An 18909-nucleotide genomic window follows, 5' to 3' on the forward strand; every position below is an offset into this window, starting at 1 on the left:
TTTCCATTTTTCTCGTCTTTACTCGCTCTTTTCCAGTAGCTTGTAAATGTGCTCTTTTCTCTTCTTGTTCTTGTCATAAACAGCCTTTTCCATATGGAAAGGGGAAGGCAGGGCTTCAAGGTCAGTCATCTAAAGCAGAAGAGAAGGCCAGGAGCATGGAAACAAAGAGAAGGGTTTGAACAAGAAGGAAATCTATTTAAAAGATCAGTTTTTGTGAAGCGGATGCCAATGAATAGAGTAGTGAGAGAAGGGTTGGTGAGCAATGGGTGTAAACTTTGAGAAATTTAGGAAGTTAAGAAATAGAAATAAGGGTTGACAGAGCCATATAAAGTTCTCTTGAAGAACTCTAGAAATAAATCACTGAGTTGAAGAGAAACGTACACGTGAAAGATTAGCTGTATAAGGAACTTTATGATTCATTGGTAAATTAGAGAAAAAAGATTTCAGGACTCTATTAGGCAGCAGAGATCATTGATTGAGGATGTAAAGTCAGGTTTCAGGGAGTTGGTATGTGATCAGTTGGACTTTAAAGGCTACTTTACCAGGAGAGGCAGACGTGATTGGGGGTTGTGGTAGGAGAAGGAAGGCAACTAGGAAGTAAAAGGCATACACTGGTCAGCATCTTAGAAACCACCAGAAGAATGCCAGACTAAGGAGAGAGGAATCTTTCCTTTAGGTACTAGAGGTCTGTTGGATAGTTTTGATCACAGGGAAGAATTACACAGATATCAGGCTTAAGAAAGATTAGCGTGAATAAAATGTACCTTTGTAGGGGGAGTCTTAAACCAGAAACACTGGTTGGCCTGCTGCAGTGATCAAGTGTTGTACCTGTGGAGATGGGAAGAGTCTCTTGAAGGTCAGGGAAGCTTTCTGAAAAGAATGGCATCAGACCTGAGACTTACAGGAAGAGTATGACTCAGATGGGGAAGAGGAAGATTATTTCAGGCAGAAAGAAACATACAAGCAAATGCCTGACGATGAGAGCACATGGCAAATTTAGGGGATTTGGAGCAGGTTAGCTTGGTTAAGAGTGTAGAGCATGAGGTAGGATAGTGGTAAGAGGTGAGGCTGAAAAGGTTAGCCGTGGTGGCCAAATGCTGAGGAACCTTAGAAGTCAGCCTAGGGAGTTTCGGCTTTAGTCTGAGGACAGGCTGTAAGCTAAGTTGTGATAGGAGCATATCTGCATTTTAGATCCCTTTGGAAGGATCACAGTTTGCAGGTGGAGAAGGAAGATCAGTTAAGAGGCTGTTGCACTCATTTAAACAAGAAATGATGTCTTAAAAAGAAGCAAATGACAGTGTTTGGTAACTGGATGGACATGGGGGTAGGAGAGAATGGGAAGTAGAGGAGTCGTGGAGGGAAGGTGAGTTTAGTTTTTGGATGTACTCAATTCTAGATACTTGTAGAACAACAAGTTGAGGGTTTGCTTTCGAGCAGAGCTGTCCAGAACATTGTACAGTAATTGAAGTATTCTACATCTGCATTATCCAATATGATAGTGCAACTGAGGAACTGAAATTTTCATTTTAATTTAATTCATTTAATTAATTGAAGTATAAACTGAGTAACTACATGTGCCTAGGGACTGTGGTATTGTACAGTAGAACTTTCTAGTACTGGATATTTGGGTGGAGTGTCAAGAGAGAAGCCTCACCTAGTCATATAAATCCGGAAGTGGTTAGCAAAAAGAGATTGGAAATGGATTAATGGAAATGGATGGTAATACCCAGAGTGGGACGGAGTCCATGTTTCTAGGATTTTTTTGTGTGTGGTTTTTTTTTTTTTTGTTTATTCATTTGTTTGTTTGTGGTGGTGGTGGTGGTGAATGGGAATGTCCTGGAGGTGAAAGGATTGGCATAGGGCTTTGGTTGATAGTAGCCCTAAACTGTTATTAGGGCTTGCTTCCTATTAGATGTGGTGCTAGAATGTTAAAATGATTTACCCAGCTGGCCCCAAATGATTCTGCCTTGTCAGTAAATCATTCACTCTTCTCACTTTTTTAAAGACATTGGAGACCACCAGAATGAAATCTATTTTGTATGTAGGTGACATTCTTCCATCTCTCTCTCTCTCCAAATAATTTCAGAAGATTTTTAAAGGAAAGAGCATAATAAGAGGCTGCTTCTGCATAGTTTTGAGCTCATTATTTTTGTTTTTAACTTAAATATTTATATTAGTAAGCTTACTCCAGCTGATGATGCTAAACCAAATAATTTTTTTTTATAGTCCAAATAATTTTCGTGTGCATTAACTCTGGTTAACCCAGTCATTTACTGTCACAGCCTTGAGTTAGGTACCTGGGGAATTTCTGAGAAATATCTCAGAAGTGAACTGATTTATTTCCAGGCCTTTTCACAGCCAGAAATATAAAAATGAATTTCTGAGATTCTTATTCCCCAGCCATATTATTCTTCATTATAAAACTACCTTTACATGTCTCAGAGATTGTTTTCCCTCTGTTCCTTGTGCTAACCTTTTTGCCCATTTATTTGTATAACAGGAGTGAATTTTCTTTCCTCAGGGGCCACACTGTGAAGGCAGTATGTGAGTCATTTCACCTGGCCAAGGATTCTGGTTTCAAAGTTGTGGCTCATATGATGCCTGATCTGCCAAATGTGGGACTAGAGAGAGACATTGAACAGTTTACAGTAAGTGTTGCCTTAAACAAGGCTAAGTTCAGGTGCCTCTGCATGTTGCTCTATCTACCCTCTCTATTCTTTTTGATTATTTACTGCTAATTTCCCCCTCATTGTTTAAGCAATATGTCCTCATTATAGAATAGTAGAAACACTATAGTGAAAGAAAAGTCATTCACAGCCCCAACACCAAATAAAACCCTAACATTTTAATATGTTTCCTTCTAGGAATTTTTTTTATGCTTAGGCTTTTTGGAGGGTTGAGGTGGTTTATACATATACACACAGAGACACACATGCTTACATATATGATAAGTAATTTTAATGGCTTTTTCACTTAACATTATGCAAGCATTTATCTGTTAGATAGCCGGTCTCTGTTAAAATGTTAACGTATTTAAATGTGTATTTAATTTCCATGGAATAAATATTCCATACTTTGCTTAATTCCTTCCAAATTTTTTTTAAATTGAAGGTATTGCCAGTTTTTAATATTGTGAGTGGCACTGCAGGTGAACAGTTTTATGCCTATAACTTTTTATAGTTTTTAGGATTATTTCTTTAGGATAAATTCCCTGGGGTAGAATTATCAGGTAAAGGTATAAACACTTCAAGAATCCCACCATATTACTTAGTTGCTTTTCAGAGGTTATAACAGTTTACAGTCATTTTAGCAGCGTTATCTTTTTCCCCAAATAATTCTCTCCTATTTATGCATTTGCACACATACAGATACAGTGTTTCTCTCTTTGCTGATTTGGTGGATTAAAGTGCCATTTCAATTTGTATTTTGTAATTATGGTAATATATTTTTTAGTTTTGCATGTAATAATAATTCTTTCATCTTTTTGGAATTGTATGTTTTTGTTCTCTGACCAATTACTCTGTTGGATATAAACATTTTTGATGTTAATTTAGATGAACTTTCTAGGTAAGGACATTCTGGATTCATTTGGGTTTTTTGTTTTTTAAAGATTTTATTCATCAGAGAGAGCGAGCACACGCATGAGCAGGGGGGAGGGGCAGGGGAGAAGAAGCAGCAGATTCCCTGCTGAGCCTGGAGGCTGATGTGGGGCTTGACCCCAGAACTCTAAAATCACGGCCTAAGCCGAGGGCAGATGTTTAACCAACTGAGGCACATAGACGTCCCTCATTGATTTTTTTTTTTTAATAGTTGTTACAAATATTTTTGCCCACTCTATCTTGGGCTTTTCATTTTTGTATCTGTTGTCAGATCCATCCTTTATGATTTCTTCAGATGCTTCTGAACTTAGAGTTGCTTTTCTCTTCTAGGATTTCATTAAATAGTGGAAGAAAATACTTGGTTTTTTCCTAGGTTTTCTGTTCTTTAAATTTGAATACCTAACTCTGGGTTAGTTGGTTTTGGTTTTTGTTATTTGATTTTTTGTTTGGGGTTTTTTTTTTTTTTTTTTTAAGATTTTATTTATTTATTTGACAGACAGAGATCACAAGTAGGCAGAGAGACAGGCAGAGAAGAGGGGGAAGCAGGCTCCCTGCTGAGCAGAGAGACCGATGCGGGGCTTTGATCCCAGAACCCTGTGATCATGACCTGAGCCGAAGGCAGAGGCTCTAACCCACTGAGCCACCCAGGCGCCCCTGTTTTGGGAGTGTTTTTTTGTTACTCTATCACATGTTTGCTTGATCTGTGTTCCTGTTGTCTTGGGAAATGAGATTGATCAGAACTCTTTTTTTTTTTTTCTCCTTCAAATTCTTAGCTAGAGAAAGTGCCTTTGGGATATTCTTTTAGAGAAGAGAGTGAAAGTATTTATCAAATTATTTCATTCACAGAAATACTTAATTTTTCTATTTAAAAAAATAGAATTCACCTGGCCTCATTTGGAACATATTTAATAATTCATTCTTTCCTTGCCAAAAGTTTATGTTTACAATTTTTAAGCCAGTGAATTACAACTGAAGGCCTGTTTATAATATAGTACTAATTCATAAATGTCCCTATTACTAATTCCCCTGTGTTAGCTGTGTAGATTTTGAGTCTAATGGCCTCTCCTCAGTAGTTAATAGCCAAGTACCTAGACTCCAAGCCTAAAAGACCCCTGAAACACTTTTCTTTAGCACAGCTCCTAGGTGGACCAGAGATATAATCAGAATTCATTACTTTAGGTATCCTTAGAAGAAAATACGGCACGTTTCAAATAATACCAAATAGCTGAGTCTTACTATTCATTTTCCTTAGTATCCTCAGAATAAAGAATAGTTCAGTGATAATATTGCAAAGACAATCTTCACGTAAACAGATCTTGTTTGTAATCTTTTCAGAAAAACTCAAAAGGGAATATGAATGGACTGTATGACTCTTCTGACTGCATCCCAACAAATAAATGAGTGACAAAATAGAGCTAACATTTCTCTCTAGAGTAAAATTAAATTGCCCTAAAATAAAGAATTTCTATAAATCAGTAAGAAAAAAGCAGACAGCCCAGTAGGAGAATGGGCAAAAATACTTGAACAAACACTTCACAAATAGGATATTCTAACAGCCAATAAACGTACTTAAAAGTTCTCAAAGTCATTAATCTTCAAAGAAATGAAATTTAAAACTATGATGCATTCCTTCTATATACTCATCAGAAAAGCTAAGAATAGCTAAAATGAAAAAAGACAAAACCAAGTGTTGATAAGAGGATGGAGCAACTGGAATTCTTCATTTCCTGCTAGTACATTGGTACATCATGTTTGACATTATCTACTAAGGGTAAATATATATGCATACCCCAAGACCCAGCAATTGTACTCCTAGATGTATACTCAACAGAAATGCCTACACATATTTACCAAAAGTCACAGTCACAAGTTATTATTGGTAATATCAGAGCAGCAACAAGTGTCCATTAACAATAGAATGCATAAATAAATTGTGATGTAGTCATACAGTGAAATACTATGAAAAATAATAAATTAATTACAACCTCATGAAACAACATGGCTGATTTTTTTCAACATAAAATTGAGCAAAGGAAACCAGATCCAAAAGACTACCTAATATACAATTCTGTTAATACGAAGTCCAAAAACTTTGGGTGGAATTGTAACTGGAAACACGCATGAGGTGGGCTTCTAAGATTTTGATATTCTTTTTCTTAATTTGAGTGTCCGGGTGCTGGTTATGAGATACACACTTAGAGTTTGTGTACTTTTTTCTATCTAAGATACACTCCAGTAAAAGTTTACACAAAAACTTTTAAAACTAATTTTTGTTTTAGGAAATCTTGTTGGGCCTATTTGGAATTCACAAGCTTTCCTGAATTAGTAGGACTAGCAGAGGAAGAGGGAGCAGACTTCCCACTGAGCAGGGAACCCCATGCAGGGCCCAATCCCAGGACACTGAGATCATGACCTGCGCCAAAGGCAGACACTGACCTGACAGAGCCACCCAGGCACCCCTGTTTTATACTTCAAAAACTTTTTTCCCTACTTTATTTTACATTAGCAACCCACAGGTATTTTTTCCTTAATTAATGTGTTTTGTTCCGCAGGAAGGGTTGCTAAATTGGGAGTCTGCTTGTATAATTACAGAAGTGTAGCAAATGTTATCTTTATAGAGGACGTGATAGCCTTGCCTGGCATAGATCCATAAATCTACTACCCAGCCTGCTGGGGTATCACAGCTATATCTTGGGTTGTATGCCTGCAGTGTGCTAGTTATAAATTGGCTTAGATCTCACGCTTTGTTGTTTAGGTCAGGTCAGCTCTGGGTCACTACTCTTAGTATCTGTTTATGCATCTATTCATGACAAATTCACACTCTTATCTAGTGGTAGGTGCAGAGCTTGTAGCTGTGCGTGATAAATAGCATTTGCTTATATTTTCCAGGAACTCAGAAATGAAGTTTTCTTTTTTTTTTTTATAAAGCTGGAAGTCCTTGTTGTGGTGGAAATTCAGGAATTTATCCTAAAAGCATTAACTTTGCCCTTTCCACCTATCCTCAGATAGAACTTATTTATTACTCAAAGTAACCTTTAGCTGTTTTGGTGTTTTATTCCTTTAATAATTAGACTGCTCTTAAATATCCAATCTAAGATTGCTGAAGATGCTTGAAGAATATGTTTCTCTTCAGAATCTATCAGTTAGCAGAAGTCTTTCAAAGTCTATTAACATCTGACACAAGTTCTTTTTTTTCCCCAGTGAGCCAATCTGATTGAATGACTATGTGGCAGGGATGGCTAGCGGTATTTGTTGTTACTTGTTTTTTTAATATAAAGGCTTGTTACTGAAGATAGTGGCATAGGATACAAGTCACTGTAGCATTCTGTCAGGAAAGACCACCTGATGTAGTCTCTCCAGTTGAGGAAGCGGGCCTGATGAGATTAAGTAACCAGTCAAGTCAGTGGTGAGTCTTGTGGATGTCTTACCTTCCAGCTCCAAACTGGCAGTTCTCTGTGCCTGGTTCGCAACTATCCTCTTGGAGGTCTTCTCTTCACCAATCTCCTGGATTGGATTCTTTGTTTTTCTGGATTCCAAGTTAACCCTTTTTATCTGTTTATTCCTTGACTTTACTAAAATACATTTTCTACCAGGTTCCTTAGGAAAGGCTCCTCATAGAAAGTAAGCCTTTGGTGTGCTCAAAAAATGGTTGTATGCAACCTTCACACTTACAGACTTGTGTAAAGACTTTTTTAAAAGGCATTGCACCATTGCCTTGTAGCTTTTAGCATTGTTGTTAAGGAGCATAATGTGTTTTTATTCCTAATCCTATATTCCTTATTCTTTAATCCTGTGATCTATGTAACCTGGGTGTTTTGTTTTGTTAAGTCTGTTTAAGAAATTGTCTTTATCCCATGTATTGTGAAATTTCACAGTGCTGTATCTTGGCAAGAGTTTTTTTTAACTAATTGTGCTAGATTTTTGAAGAATCTGTCATCTGGGAAATTTCCTTGTACCACTGGTTAATTTTCCCCTTTCATTTTCTATGTTCTCTTTTTAAAACTTCTCCTAGGCAAATGTTGGATCTCCCATATTCATCAAATATTTTCATATATTTTTTACCTATTTTTTCCTTTTTTTTTCTGCTTTCTTCTATTCTTATATTTATCTTTCAACTTTTCAGTTAAATATTTTTATTTTTGTTATAGCTTTGATTTTCAGGAGTTCTTTCTTACCTTCTTGTTGTTTGATTTTTCCCTACCATCCTATTCTTGTATAATGGATGTAATAGATCTTCTCTCTCTGAGGGAATTACAGGGTTTGTTTTTTTAAGTTTTATTTTCCTTTATGCAATGCATCTTTTCTCCACATTCCTTTTTTTTTTTCTTTTTGTTTTGTTTTGCCCTTTATTTTCTAGGCTTCCTCCAAATTTCTGGTGATCCTTAGCCAGATGATCATACTTTAAAAGTAGGGGACCAGGGGGGCCTGGGTAGCTTCGTCAGTTAAGCATCCAACTCTTAATTTTGCCTCAGGCTTGTGAGATTGAGCCCCATGTCAGGCTTCTTGCTGGGCGTGGAGCCTGCTTAAGATTCTCTCCCTCTCCCTCTGCTCCATCACCCTCTTTCTCCCTCTCTTAGAAAAAATAAATAAAATTTAAATTTAAAAAGTAAGGGACTGAAAGAACAGATTGCAAATTTTGGGTGGCCAGCTACTGGTATACCTCATTGAAAGATATTCATGTAATAAGCTTTCCTTTTCTTTTTTTAAGGTTTTATTTTGTTTATATTTTTTAAGATTTTTGTTTTTCAGTAATCTTTACCAACATGGGGCTTGAACTCACAACCCCAAAATCAAGAGTCACATGCTCTACTGACTGAGCCAGCCAGGCATGCCCCAGCTCTTCTTTTTTTTAGGGGATTCTCGAATGTCAGTATCTTGAACTCTTATTTAGGGCTATTTGCTTAATCCAGAGATGAACTCTCCAACTTCCTGCTTGGAAGTGGCTGGTATGAGTAGGTCACAAAATTGACTGCTGGCATCCAGGAAGCAAGGCAGGAAATTCACCAGTGTGCTGGCTTTCACTTAATCTCTCTGTTTTCAGCCTTTATCCTCACCTAGGCCTTCCTTTGTACCTGGAATCACAGCATTCAGGAGTTTCTCCAGGAACAAATCAGCAGGGCAGAACAAACGCCTTGTAGGCAGGGCAAAGGAATAAGGGATAAATCCCTCCATCTTCAGACTTTGATTCCATGATTTCTTCCGTTCTGCCTGTTTAATGGTACATTTGACCCATGAGCCTTTCTGGGACTCTCGTGTAACTGAGCTGGACCTTCATTGGTATTCACTTTTGCAGATACTTTGCTTACAGCTCTATTTACCTATAAAGTCATTTGCCAATCTTCATCCATTTTCTGTCTTCCAAAAATTTATTACTATCACTGGTCCTGTACTCTAACCCCCAACCCGCATCTCCTCTGATGTTCTTTTTGTTCTTCTGGGTTTATACTTTTATAAAAGTTCATCTCTTATATTACTATGATTTTGGAGGAAAAGGAAGGGAACACATGTTTTAATTCTTGTTTAACCAGAAGTCCAGAACCAATTTCATCTATCATCATTCTTATGAGCCCATCTATCTTCTAAATTTATCATAGAAGCATTTTTATACTTTTATAAAAGTTCATCTCTTATATTACTATGATTTTGGAGGAAAAGGAAGGGAACACATGTTTTAATTCTTGTTTAACCAGAAGTCCAGAACCAATTTCATCTATCATCATTCTTATGAGCCCATCTATCTTCTAAATTTATCATAGAAGCACCTTGAACTACTTTTCTGAAATCCTGTATTCCAACATGGATTCAAACTAGGTACAGAATGACTTGCATACATGTTCTTTTGGGTGGCTATAGACTACTTATAAAGGCTTAATGAATTGTTAATATATAAATGGTACACAGAAAATTACATGCAATTACAGAAGAATATCCCTAAAACCAAATGATGCACAAAGAATACAGCATTTAAGAATATGACAAAAATTAGTGAGAGAGATTGAAAAATTAGTGAGAGAGAGTTACATTTCTTTGAAAAGCAAGTTAAGCAATGGAAAGCTCTGCAAGAATAATGTAGCACGAGATAAAAAGCATTGTTATAGTCACAAGATACAGTACAGCTAGCTCTATAGATACTAATGCTGGGGTGGAGTGAGAGGATACTGAGTCCACCTTCATTCCTCTATTACACAGTGTGCTAAATTAAGAGCAAATGAGCAGTACAAAGTCATGGAAAGGATAATGCCTGGTGTCTCCTTGCTTTATCCCAAATAAAGCCAGCTGGGATGATATAGTACGGGAAATGACTGTGTCAAAGTAGATAAATTAGATGTATTTCTCAATGTCTAGATAACAAATAGTGTGTATCCCAGGTTAGGAATGGTGCCAGTTGGCCTGAAGACAAAATAGGCATATCCAGAGACTGGCATACTCTTCCTGCTAAGGGCTGTATAGTAAACATTTTAGGTTTTGTAGGCAAGTGATGATCTCTGTCACGACTTTTTTAGAAGTTTAAACAACTAAGTATATTCTGTATGAAAGGAGGACACAGTCTAGAGGCAGACATTGAATAAATTATCAGTGTGATATTAAGAAAGCAGTAATATAGAATTCAATATGAATTTTTTTTTAAGGTCAGGAAGGCCTCTCTGTAGAATTGGCATTCATGCCGAGACCTAGAGATTAGCTAGATGAAGTAAAATTGATGTACTCTCCAGACAGAGGAAATTGCCTTTGCAAAAGGCAGAAAGGCAAGGTGGTGAGGGTGGCATGAGATGAGATTGCAGCAGGAGACCGGCTGGATTAACAAGGGCTTTGTAAACCAGCACACACACATTTTGTTCCAGGGAGGTTGTAAGAACAATGAGTTGCTGTTTAGTCTGCACCCCTCCCTTGAAGGAAAGGAAAGGCGGTCTGAGGACTTGGTAGGTATGTGCAAGAAGCTGGCCCAGGACTGAAGCGTGACCATGGAAAACTTCATCAATCTCTGCATAACTGATGGAGTGGTAATTTTCTGTTCTCCATTCACAGGAATTTTTTGAGAACCCTGCTTTTCGTCCTGATGGTTTGAAACTCTACCCTACCCTGGTGATTCGTGGAACTGGGCTTTATGAGCTCTGGAAATCAGGAAGATACAAGAGTTATTCTCCTAGCGACCTGATTGAATTGGTGGCTCGGATCCTTGCCCTTGTGCCTCCATGGACTCGAGTGTACCGAGTGCAGAGGTAGTGTGTTACCTTTTATGCTGGAAATAATATTAATAATCAATAATAAAAATGAGTCTGTTTAATTTCTAATGAGAACAGTTCGAATTAATATTGAGGAGTTTGAATCTATTTTTTTTTTTTTTAATTAGAAATGAGACCTGGAATTCTGTCTATACATAGAGATGGAGATGAAAGGACAGCATGTCCAAGCCGCTTTGCCAGTATCTTATTTATTCATGTGTTCATCTCTCCATTGATTCATGTGCCAGGAGATGAAATTATGATGGTACATATGCATGATGTTGGTTCCAGAATTTCCTTTTCCAGGCCTACTTCAGTCTGGATACAGTAGTGAGTATGGAGGAAGGAAGTGTAGGCATATATCTGTTATACCTGTTGTAGAGCCTCTAAAGGAAAAAAGAAAGAGTAGCAGTAGCCATTCTTCACAGATATTAATGTAAATATGGAGAAAGAGTGACCTATTCCTGATGACATGAAGGAAATCATTTCAACTGCTTTTTTCCTAGAGGAGAGAAAAACTAATATGTCATTTGCATTCATGACCTTTACTTATTTATTTATTTTATAAGAAACATAACACTGAAGAAAAATTTTAGGAGCCATAAAGTTACATATCTACCTACAATCCTGACAGAACCATGCCTGTATTTGCTGGTGAGGAAGGCACATTTCCACCACCTTGCCAAAAGCTGCCTAGATTCTAGTACAAACAAAAGGTGAAAAGGTGACTAGCAAATGTGTGTACAATCAGTTGTTGTGACTATTACTCCACTGAACACGAAAATTGTGTTCCTAATAATATAAAACAGTGAGTACTGAAAATAAGCAGAACGATCAACTAAAGGAAAATTATCAAGAATATAAAGTAATGGATTTGCTTAAAAGTTGAAGGATATTTACACTATTGATTTCTTAAATTTTTTAAATTATTGGCCCAATGTAAGGATATAAATTGCCTGTATGATCTGTTTTTTTTCTCTTAAATACTGAGAAAAACTCAGCTGCCAAAACTGTTTGCGTTGTCCTTCCCCTTCTTTTTCAACCCTTCTCAAACAACTCAGTTCAAAAGACATTAGAAGGTGCTCACAATGCAGCCATCCGCCCAGAAGTAGGGAGCCACAGGGCATGGAGGTCGCTGTTGTGGAGGAGGCAGTGCTATTGTGTGGTCTCTGGCAGCCTGGATGTGGTAGTGAGGGCGTTCTTGGTGAGGTCTGGTCTGGCGCAGGATGTCAGAACTGAGCAGGGTGAGGACACATCCTGGGGTAGGTGGGGGATGGGGTGCAGAGAAGAGAACAGCAGTGGAAGATTGGTTACTTATAGAAGGTTGATCTAGGAAGTAGATAATATTAAGGATAATGGGAGCTAGGCTTTGTGTTATCTGGAATGGGAATTAGAAATGTGAAAAAGGAGAAAATTGGAATATACCCCATGGTGTTTTAGAATAGGAGATACTGGTGTGAACTCATGGTTTTCAGCATACAGGTAGATACAGAAATAATTGTAAATAGTATAATAAAAAATAAATATAATGTGTGTGTCTTTTTCACAGTCTTTTTAATGCAATGGTATTTTGCATTTTTGTGCTATTTGTTGGTCATTTCACTATTTAAAATGACCCTTAAAGGTGGTACTGAAATGTGTACTGTTCCTAAGTGCAAGAAGGCTATGACATGGCTTATGGAGAAATGACATGTGTTATATAAGCTTCATTCAGCCTTGAGTATAGCACTGTTGGCCGGGAGTTCAGTGTTGTATCATCAATTTTATATACATACATACATATATATATATATATATATATATATATATATATATATATATGGTGTTCTTAAACACATGTGAAGCACAGTTATATGTTGATTAGTAAATGAAAATGTTGTGACCAGAGGCTCACAGAAACCTAGCCCTGTATTTCCCCTAGGAGCAATGTTTTAATATTCACTAACTCAGCATTCGTGGCAACTTTGTAGAATATAGTTACTGAGAATAATGCATATTGACTGTACATTGTTTCAGAATCCCTCCCTACAACATGCTTATTAATTACAGAGCAGAAATAAGTAACTTGACTGTGGAGAAGACTGGCAGCTGGTGAAAGTGAATACCATCAGTAATAGTACAAGTCAGTTAATGTGCCACATGATAGTATGACGGTATCACTTCTGTGTTACTCAGCCAAAACTACATAATCTGAATTTAATTATGAGGAAACAACAGACAGTCCCGAATTGAGAGGTACTCTAAAAAATAGTGTGAAATCTTCAAAATTATAAGAATTAAGGAAAGAGTTTCATTTTGAAGGAGACTAAAAAGTCATGACACCTAAATACAATACAAGGTTCTGACTGGACCCTTTTGCTATAAAGGACATTGTTTAGACACTGGTGAGCCTGCAGTGGAGTCCAGGATTAGACAGTAGTAAAGTACTGTTGTTAATTTCCTGATTTTGGTGGTTGTATTATGGTTGTGTAAGAGGATATCCCTGTTGTAGGAAATACTTTCAGTATTCTGAGGGTGTTGGAACATCTTGTTCCCAATTTACCATCAAATAATTTAGGAAAATAGTTATTTGTACTGCACTTGGGACTTTTTCTGTAACTTTGAGATTGTTTCAAAAAATGTAAACTAAAAAAAAAAAAATGTAAACTAATACAATAGAATACAAAGATGCAATAAGTAGTATTAACAAAAACAAAAGATAAAGATTATTTGCATTTAACTGACTTGAGCAACGAGATAAAAGTGAAGATACTACTTCCCAGTAGCTGAGTATGAAAAAGCAAATCTGTTGTGTTGACGTCAACTTCATGAAGGTGATCTTATCAGCTCTGAGTACCTGAGATACTCACCTGACCCTTACTACTCATAGTGGGCCCCAACACATATTTCCCCCACGGGGACCAGTGTTGCTGGACTAGCCCTTATGCTGCTTATTATAACTGCAAGACACCCTTCAGCAAAAACCATCAGGGGACTTTGAGAAACAAGACTCAAGTGTCTTGGAAGGTCCCCAGCAAACCCAGTAGGTACACAGTGAACTTGAGGGGGAATGCGGGAAAGGCATGAACCTGGGCCCCTGCCTTTATTAGGATCCAAGGGTAGAGTGTCTAGGATTTTGTGCGTTCATTCATTGGTTAATTTAAAGAATAAAAATGGGAATTAGGGTGTGATAAGGAAGAAAATGGGGCCACTCCGAGGGTCAGTTACGTAGGTTACCAAAGGCTTTCTCAAAGAGAGAACTTCATGGGGGGAAGGGACTGTCTAAATCCTTACCTGGTCGTTTTGCTAGTAGCTGTGGCACACAGCTAGCAATATGTTTACTCAGGATAGATGTCTTTTGAAATGGATGCCTCAGCAATCAAAAACTTAATGTCAAGCACTCACGCTACAGAAAGCTTAATGTCAGGCACTTACACTGCAGGGCAGCCAGAGAGCTCAGAAGATAATACTTCCCAGCAGCAGAAAATGGCAGCAAATATCACAGAGTAGATAGAAATGTCACAGCCATAGACACCATAGTTTTCTTACCATAAGTAACAAGGCATAGCTCACACAATCAGGTGAAGAATTTGCATTCTCCCCCTTCACTTTCAGTTTTAAATTTCTTACTGCTGTAACCAGTGATTCAAAACCAACAGAGACATTGCTATAACATTAAAAGCTTAAGTTTATCGACTATGAAATATCACCATGGGACATCATCCTGGCCTACCACCAACTAAGAAAATAAAGACTTTGAGAAAATAAGAGCAGCAAAATAATCTCTATAGGAAAATTGTAAGGGCATCATGACCAGAAGAATTAAGAACATGTGTGTTAATACTTCCAAAGGTTGTATGTGAGAAGGGCATAATATTATGGGTAACCAACATGAGGCTGAGGAGAGAAAATCTGTTCTCACTTCTCCTGTCATGACCCCAGTAGAGCTCTCTCTGGAGAATCTGGCAATAAAAGTGTCCCCCAGCTCTAATTCCATGAAGCCAAACTGTCAGTTCTATTTCTCTATCAATACATCACTTAAAAGATTTATCCAGGACAAATGGTACAGGTGGGTGTAGGCTTGAGATTTTGAAGTGACACTCTTTTTCTTTACTTTACAGATGTGTGGGTGAATTAAAACTTAACAGAATGCTATAAAACAAGAGGTACAATCTCTTTTAAAACATGGAATTAGTAATATCCTCAGACACACTCAATTTATTTCAAAATCATGATGACTCAGTTCCTAACATAGCAAATGCCTTTGGTGGAGAGAGTCATGCAAAGTCTACCTGTGATGTTAGATTTGCATGCTTTGGGACTGATAATTTACTTAATTTCAAATGTGATTATTTCTAGGTTTTTTAGAATAAAGATTAAAATCTTTATGATACTTTCTATTTTATTTTTGTATTTTTTGTTTCCAGTATAACTATGCTATTGTTAAACAAGTTTCTGTTAGAATTCTTTATTTTTTTTAACGTACCATGCACTGATTTAAAGCATTTGTTTCCGAATAAGCCTGGACAGAATTCCTTCAAATTAGTTTATTTTTTGCGTTGAATATTAGTGAACTATTACTATGGCTGCCTGCATAAGAATCCATTCAGATTTATGTTTTGCTACTTGCTTTTTGCCCATTTTTATTTGCATATTTTCTTTGTGTATACTGCATAAAAAATTATTCAAATTTATTTTATATTGACTTGTTTTTTGTTATCAATAATCACTGAAATTCTAGCCTAGACTTTTACAGTGCTGAGGTAGAAAGTGTTTCTGTGTACCACTGTTCACTGATCACAATGCATTTCTTTTGGAGCATGTGATTTTATAATTTTTTTCCAACAGAGTTCGTAGGATTACTAGCTATCCAGAACTCGTATTTTCTACTTAAGTTCCAGCCATAAAGCACTGTATTTACATGAACAAAATAACTTCTCTATAAAGCTACTTTAAAAGCACTTTCAAAATATATATTAATAACAGGCTTATTTTATTTTCCCCAAAATTTCCTTGTATGTTTGGGATGCATCTTTACATAGCAATACATTTTATACACTGGCAAATATTTTGTTTGCATTTTTGTGTTCCATTCCTCATAAAGACTTAGAATAATCTTCATAGTTATAATTTTAATGGCAGCCCCATAGTTTATCATTTCAATCTGTCTCATTTAGTAAACTGGTCCCTGATGTTGGACATTTAGTTTGCTTCTAACTTTTTTTTTTTTTAAATCATTATCCTAACCTTCACGACAACTAAAATCCATGTAGATAGAAAAATCTATTTTTAGTTTTGATGAAGCCGTCTATTAGAGTAGTATAATCTAGGAGAAGGATCACTCATGATAAAGGAACCAAGTAAGATGGTGATGAATATACTTTATGGAACAAGGGGAGTATAAATGAATTTTGTGGTTACTGCTATGTATAGTGATAAAGTTTTCCAAAGGGATTAGGATAAGCTACCAATTTAGAGTAATAAGTAGTTATTGGTTTAATCACAATCTCTATAGAATCAGATGCTTATATTTTTTATTTATCTAGGGGTTTTAATTTGCATTTCTGTAGTTATTAGTGAAGATTAACACTTTTTTCCTATAACTGATTATTATTTCTGCTTCTTCAGTCAGTTGTCTGTTTATATATAAGTTGCCAGTCATGGAATTTGGGAATAAAGGAGATGGTGTTTTTTATTGAGATAACTCAGAGAAAATCTCAGTTTTACCTTTCAGAGGTCTTTTGAATTATCTTCATTCTTCTAGACAAATACAAAGACTAGGGAGATAAAAAGCCATATTCACATAGTACATTTAATACTTAATAACAGTCTGATAGCTGTTTTCTGGTAAAAAGCTTCATGTCTCAGCTTAATATTTTATATTTTATTCATTTTATATTTGGTTATAGCTCAAATTTGGTATATCTGGACCTCTAGAAGGAAATTTGTATTGATAACTGGAAAGTAAAATTTTGAAATAGAGGTGCTAAAGAAAAAGTTTTAGTGGGTAACTGAAACATTATATACAGATGTGTACAAGAAAAGGCTGGGTCTTTAGAGAGTGTTAAGTAACTGAGAAACCTGATTTTTGCAAAGGGAATCATATGGTTTTGACTCCACAATGTTCCTTCTAGCTTCAGTTTTAAACTTTTAGAGCAACTCTGAGAATGTAGAAAACTGATAACCATTGGCAAGGGAAAAAAGTCTCCTCCCAGAGTGTTGAATCTAGGTAATTTAATAATTATAGTTTATTTTTGTTTTAAACCATAGTAAAGACAAATCATGTGTGTCTTTGTGTTCTGTGCATTTAGGATATCTGGCTATTTCTAAGTAGGGTCCCCTAGTGACAACTTCTACCAATTACAGATAATAAACTTAGCATTGACTGGTGAATCTAAACATACAGGGAGATTTTAGGAATTGTTTTTCAGATTGGTGTTAGAAGGGGAGAGAGGAAAGAAAGTAGGAGAGAAGGTGTTTCAAGTGAAAATACAATGTTTTATACTTGGCCTTTTTTTTAATGCTGTATTTTACTAATAGATTACTTGGTATTTTTAATTAGACATTTCCCCCACCTTTTCTTAACTAATTTATAATTTACACTTTTAATTTTATGACACTTGAATCAGTAACATCTTACTTATTTTTATGAAGCAGTATTCTAATAGATGATTCTTTGTTGTGCCCCTGAAGGATGCAGTGAATGATTGAATGTAAAATTCTGTCCAGACACATGATGGAGCCACATTAAAGTGCTGCTGCCTGCGGGCTCTTTGACAGCTGTCTGCCTCAGTGTGGTATTTAAGTCACTGTGAACCATTAGAATAGGAATACCAATTTGCAACCAAAACATGCTTCTGAAGCTTGAGAACCTTCAGACCAAAAAAGCTCTAGATATCACTTTGAAAGGTTTTTGATGAGCAAATTGCAAATATTAGCACCTCTAAGCTTAAAATGTTACCTACTGAAATAGGAAAGGGAATAAATATTCTTGAGTATAATCTCTTTTCAAGTCAAGAAAGTGAAACTAGATTGAAACAAATTGAGAAAACCTAAAAATAATTTTAACTCCTACCTAGATGGAATTCAGATGGTCAGTAATCTCACCTGGGCTTTGAACTCCTAGAAAACTGTAACAGTATTTGTCTCTCTTTATATATTCCAGATTGCTTAATACACTCCTTTGCACATAAAAGGTGCTCAGGATACATAGAATTCTGTCCCTTTGTTTTCATTGAAAGAGACCTTTGCTTTCGTTGAAAGAGACACTTTCGCTAGAAGTGGAGAGTGCCACATTTCTATTCCTTAATGAGGAAGAACTCATATCTGATACACTCCAAGCACATCACTGCCAAAGACTACTAAAACCATGTTGCAGGGCTTCTGGGTGGCTCAGTCAGTTAAATATCTGCCTTCCTCTCAGGTCATGATCTCAGGGTTGCCCCACATTGTCGGGATTCCCTGTTCAGCAGGGAGTCTGCTTCTCCCACTCCCTCTGCCCTTTCCCCTAGCCCATGCTCACTTGTGTGTGCGTTCTTTCTCTCTCTCAAATGAATAAATAAAATCTTTTTTATTTACTTATTTGATAGAGATCACATGCAGGCAGAGAGGCAGAGGGGTGAGGGGGAAGCAGGCTCCCCAGTGAGCAGAGAGCCCGATGCGGGGCTCGATCCCAGGACCCTGGGATCATGACCTGAGCTGAAGGCAGAGGCTTTAACCCACTGAGCCACCCAGGCACCCCTAAATAAAATCTTTAAAAAGAAAAATGTTGCATTTTTATATTGATAGACATAAATTTAAGGATATTTATGAATTGTTCACATCATTAAAAAGCTCTCTATTACTAGGTCCTCTCTGGTTTGTGCTTCGTGGTAATCAGAGCTAGCTTCTGGGACATGTAAGCTGTGTAGTCTCATAGCTCCTTGAACTTGGCTTAATGCTTTGCTTTCACCATCTTGAAATTATTAATAATTTCTTAACAAGAGGCTATTGTCATTGTACTAGGCCCCACAAATTATTAGCCAGCTCTCTTGGTAATTATTTCTGTCATATAATTCTGCTTAATGACACTATATGATAAAACCAATCCCTTAGAGAGTTTACTTCCT

At 36.7% G+C, this 18909-nt stretch overlaps 1 protein-coding gene across 1 annotated transcript in view; it reads left to right on the forward strand.

The window, feature by feature from the left end:
- Window positions 1–18909, forward strand: part of LOC111154527 (elongator acetyltransferase complex subunit 3) — a 108672-nt gene that overhangs the window by 52741 nt on the left and 37022 nt on the right. The window contains exon 10 of the mRNA XM_022514187.1: window positions 10626–10819. Coding sequence (XP_022369895.1) covers window positions 10626–10819 — 194 coding nt within the window. The remainder of the gene's footprint in view (window positions 1–10625; window positions 10820–18909) is intronic.

The sequence above is a fragment of the Enhydra lutris genome, unplaced genomic scaffold (genome assembly GCF_002288905.1).
Source record: "Enhydra lutris kenyoni isolate GAN:26980312 unplaced genomic scaffold, ASM228890v2 scaffoldscaffold3, whole genome shotgun sequence".
NCBI classification, from domain to species: domain Eukaryota; kingdom Metazoa; phylum Chordata; class Mammalia; order Carnivora; family Mustelidae; genus Enhydra; species Enhydra lutris.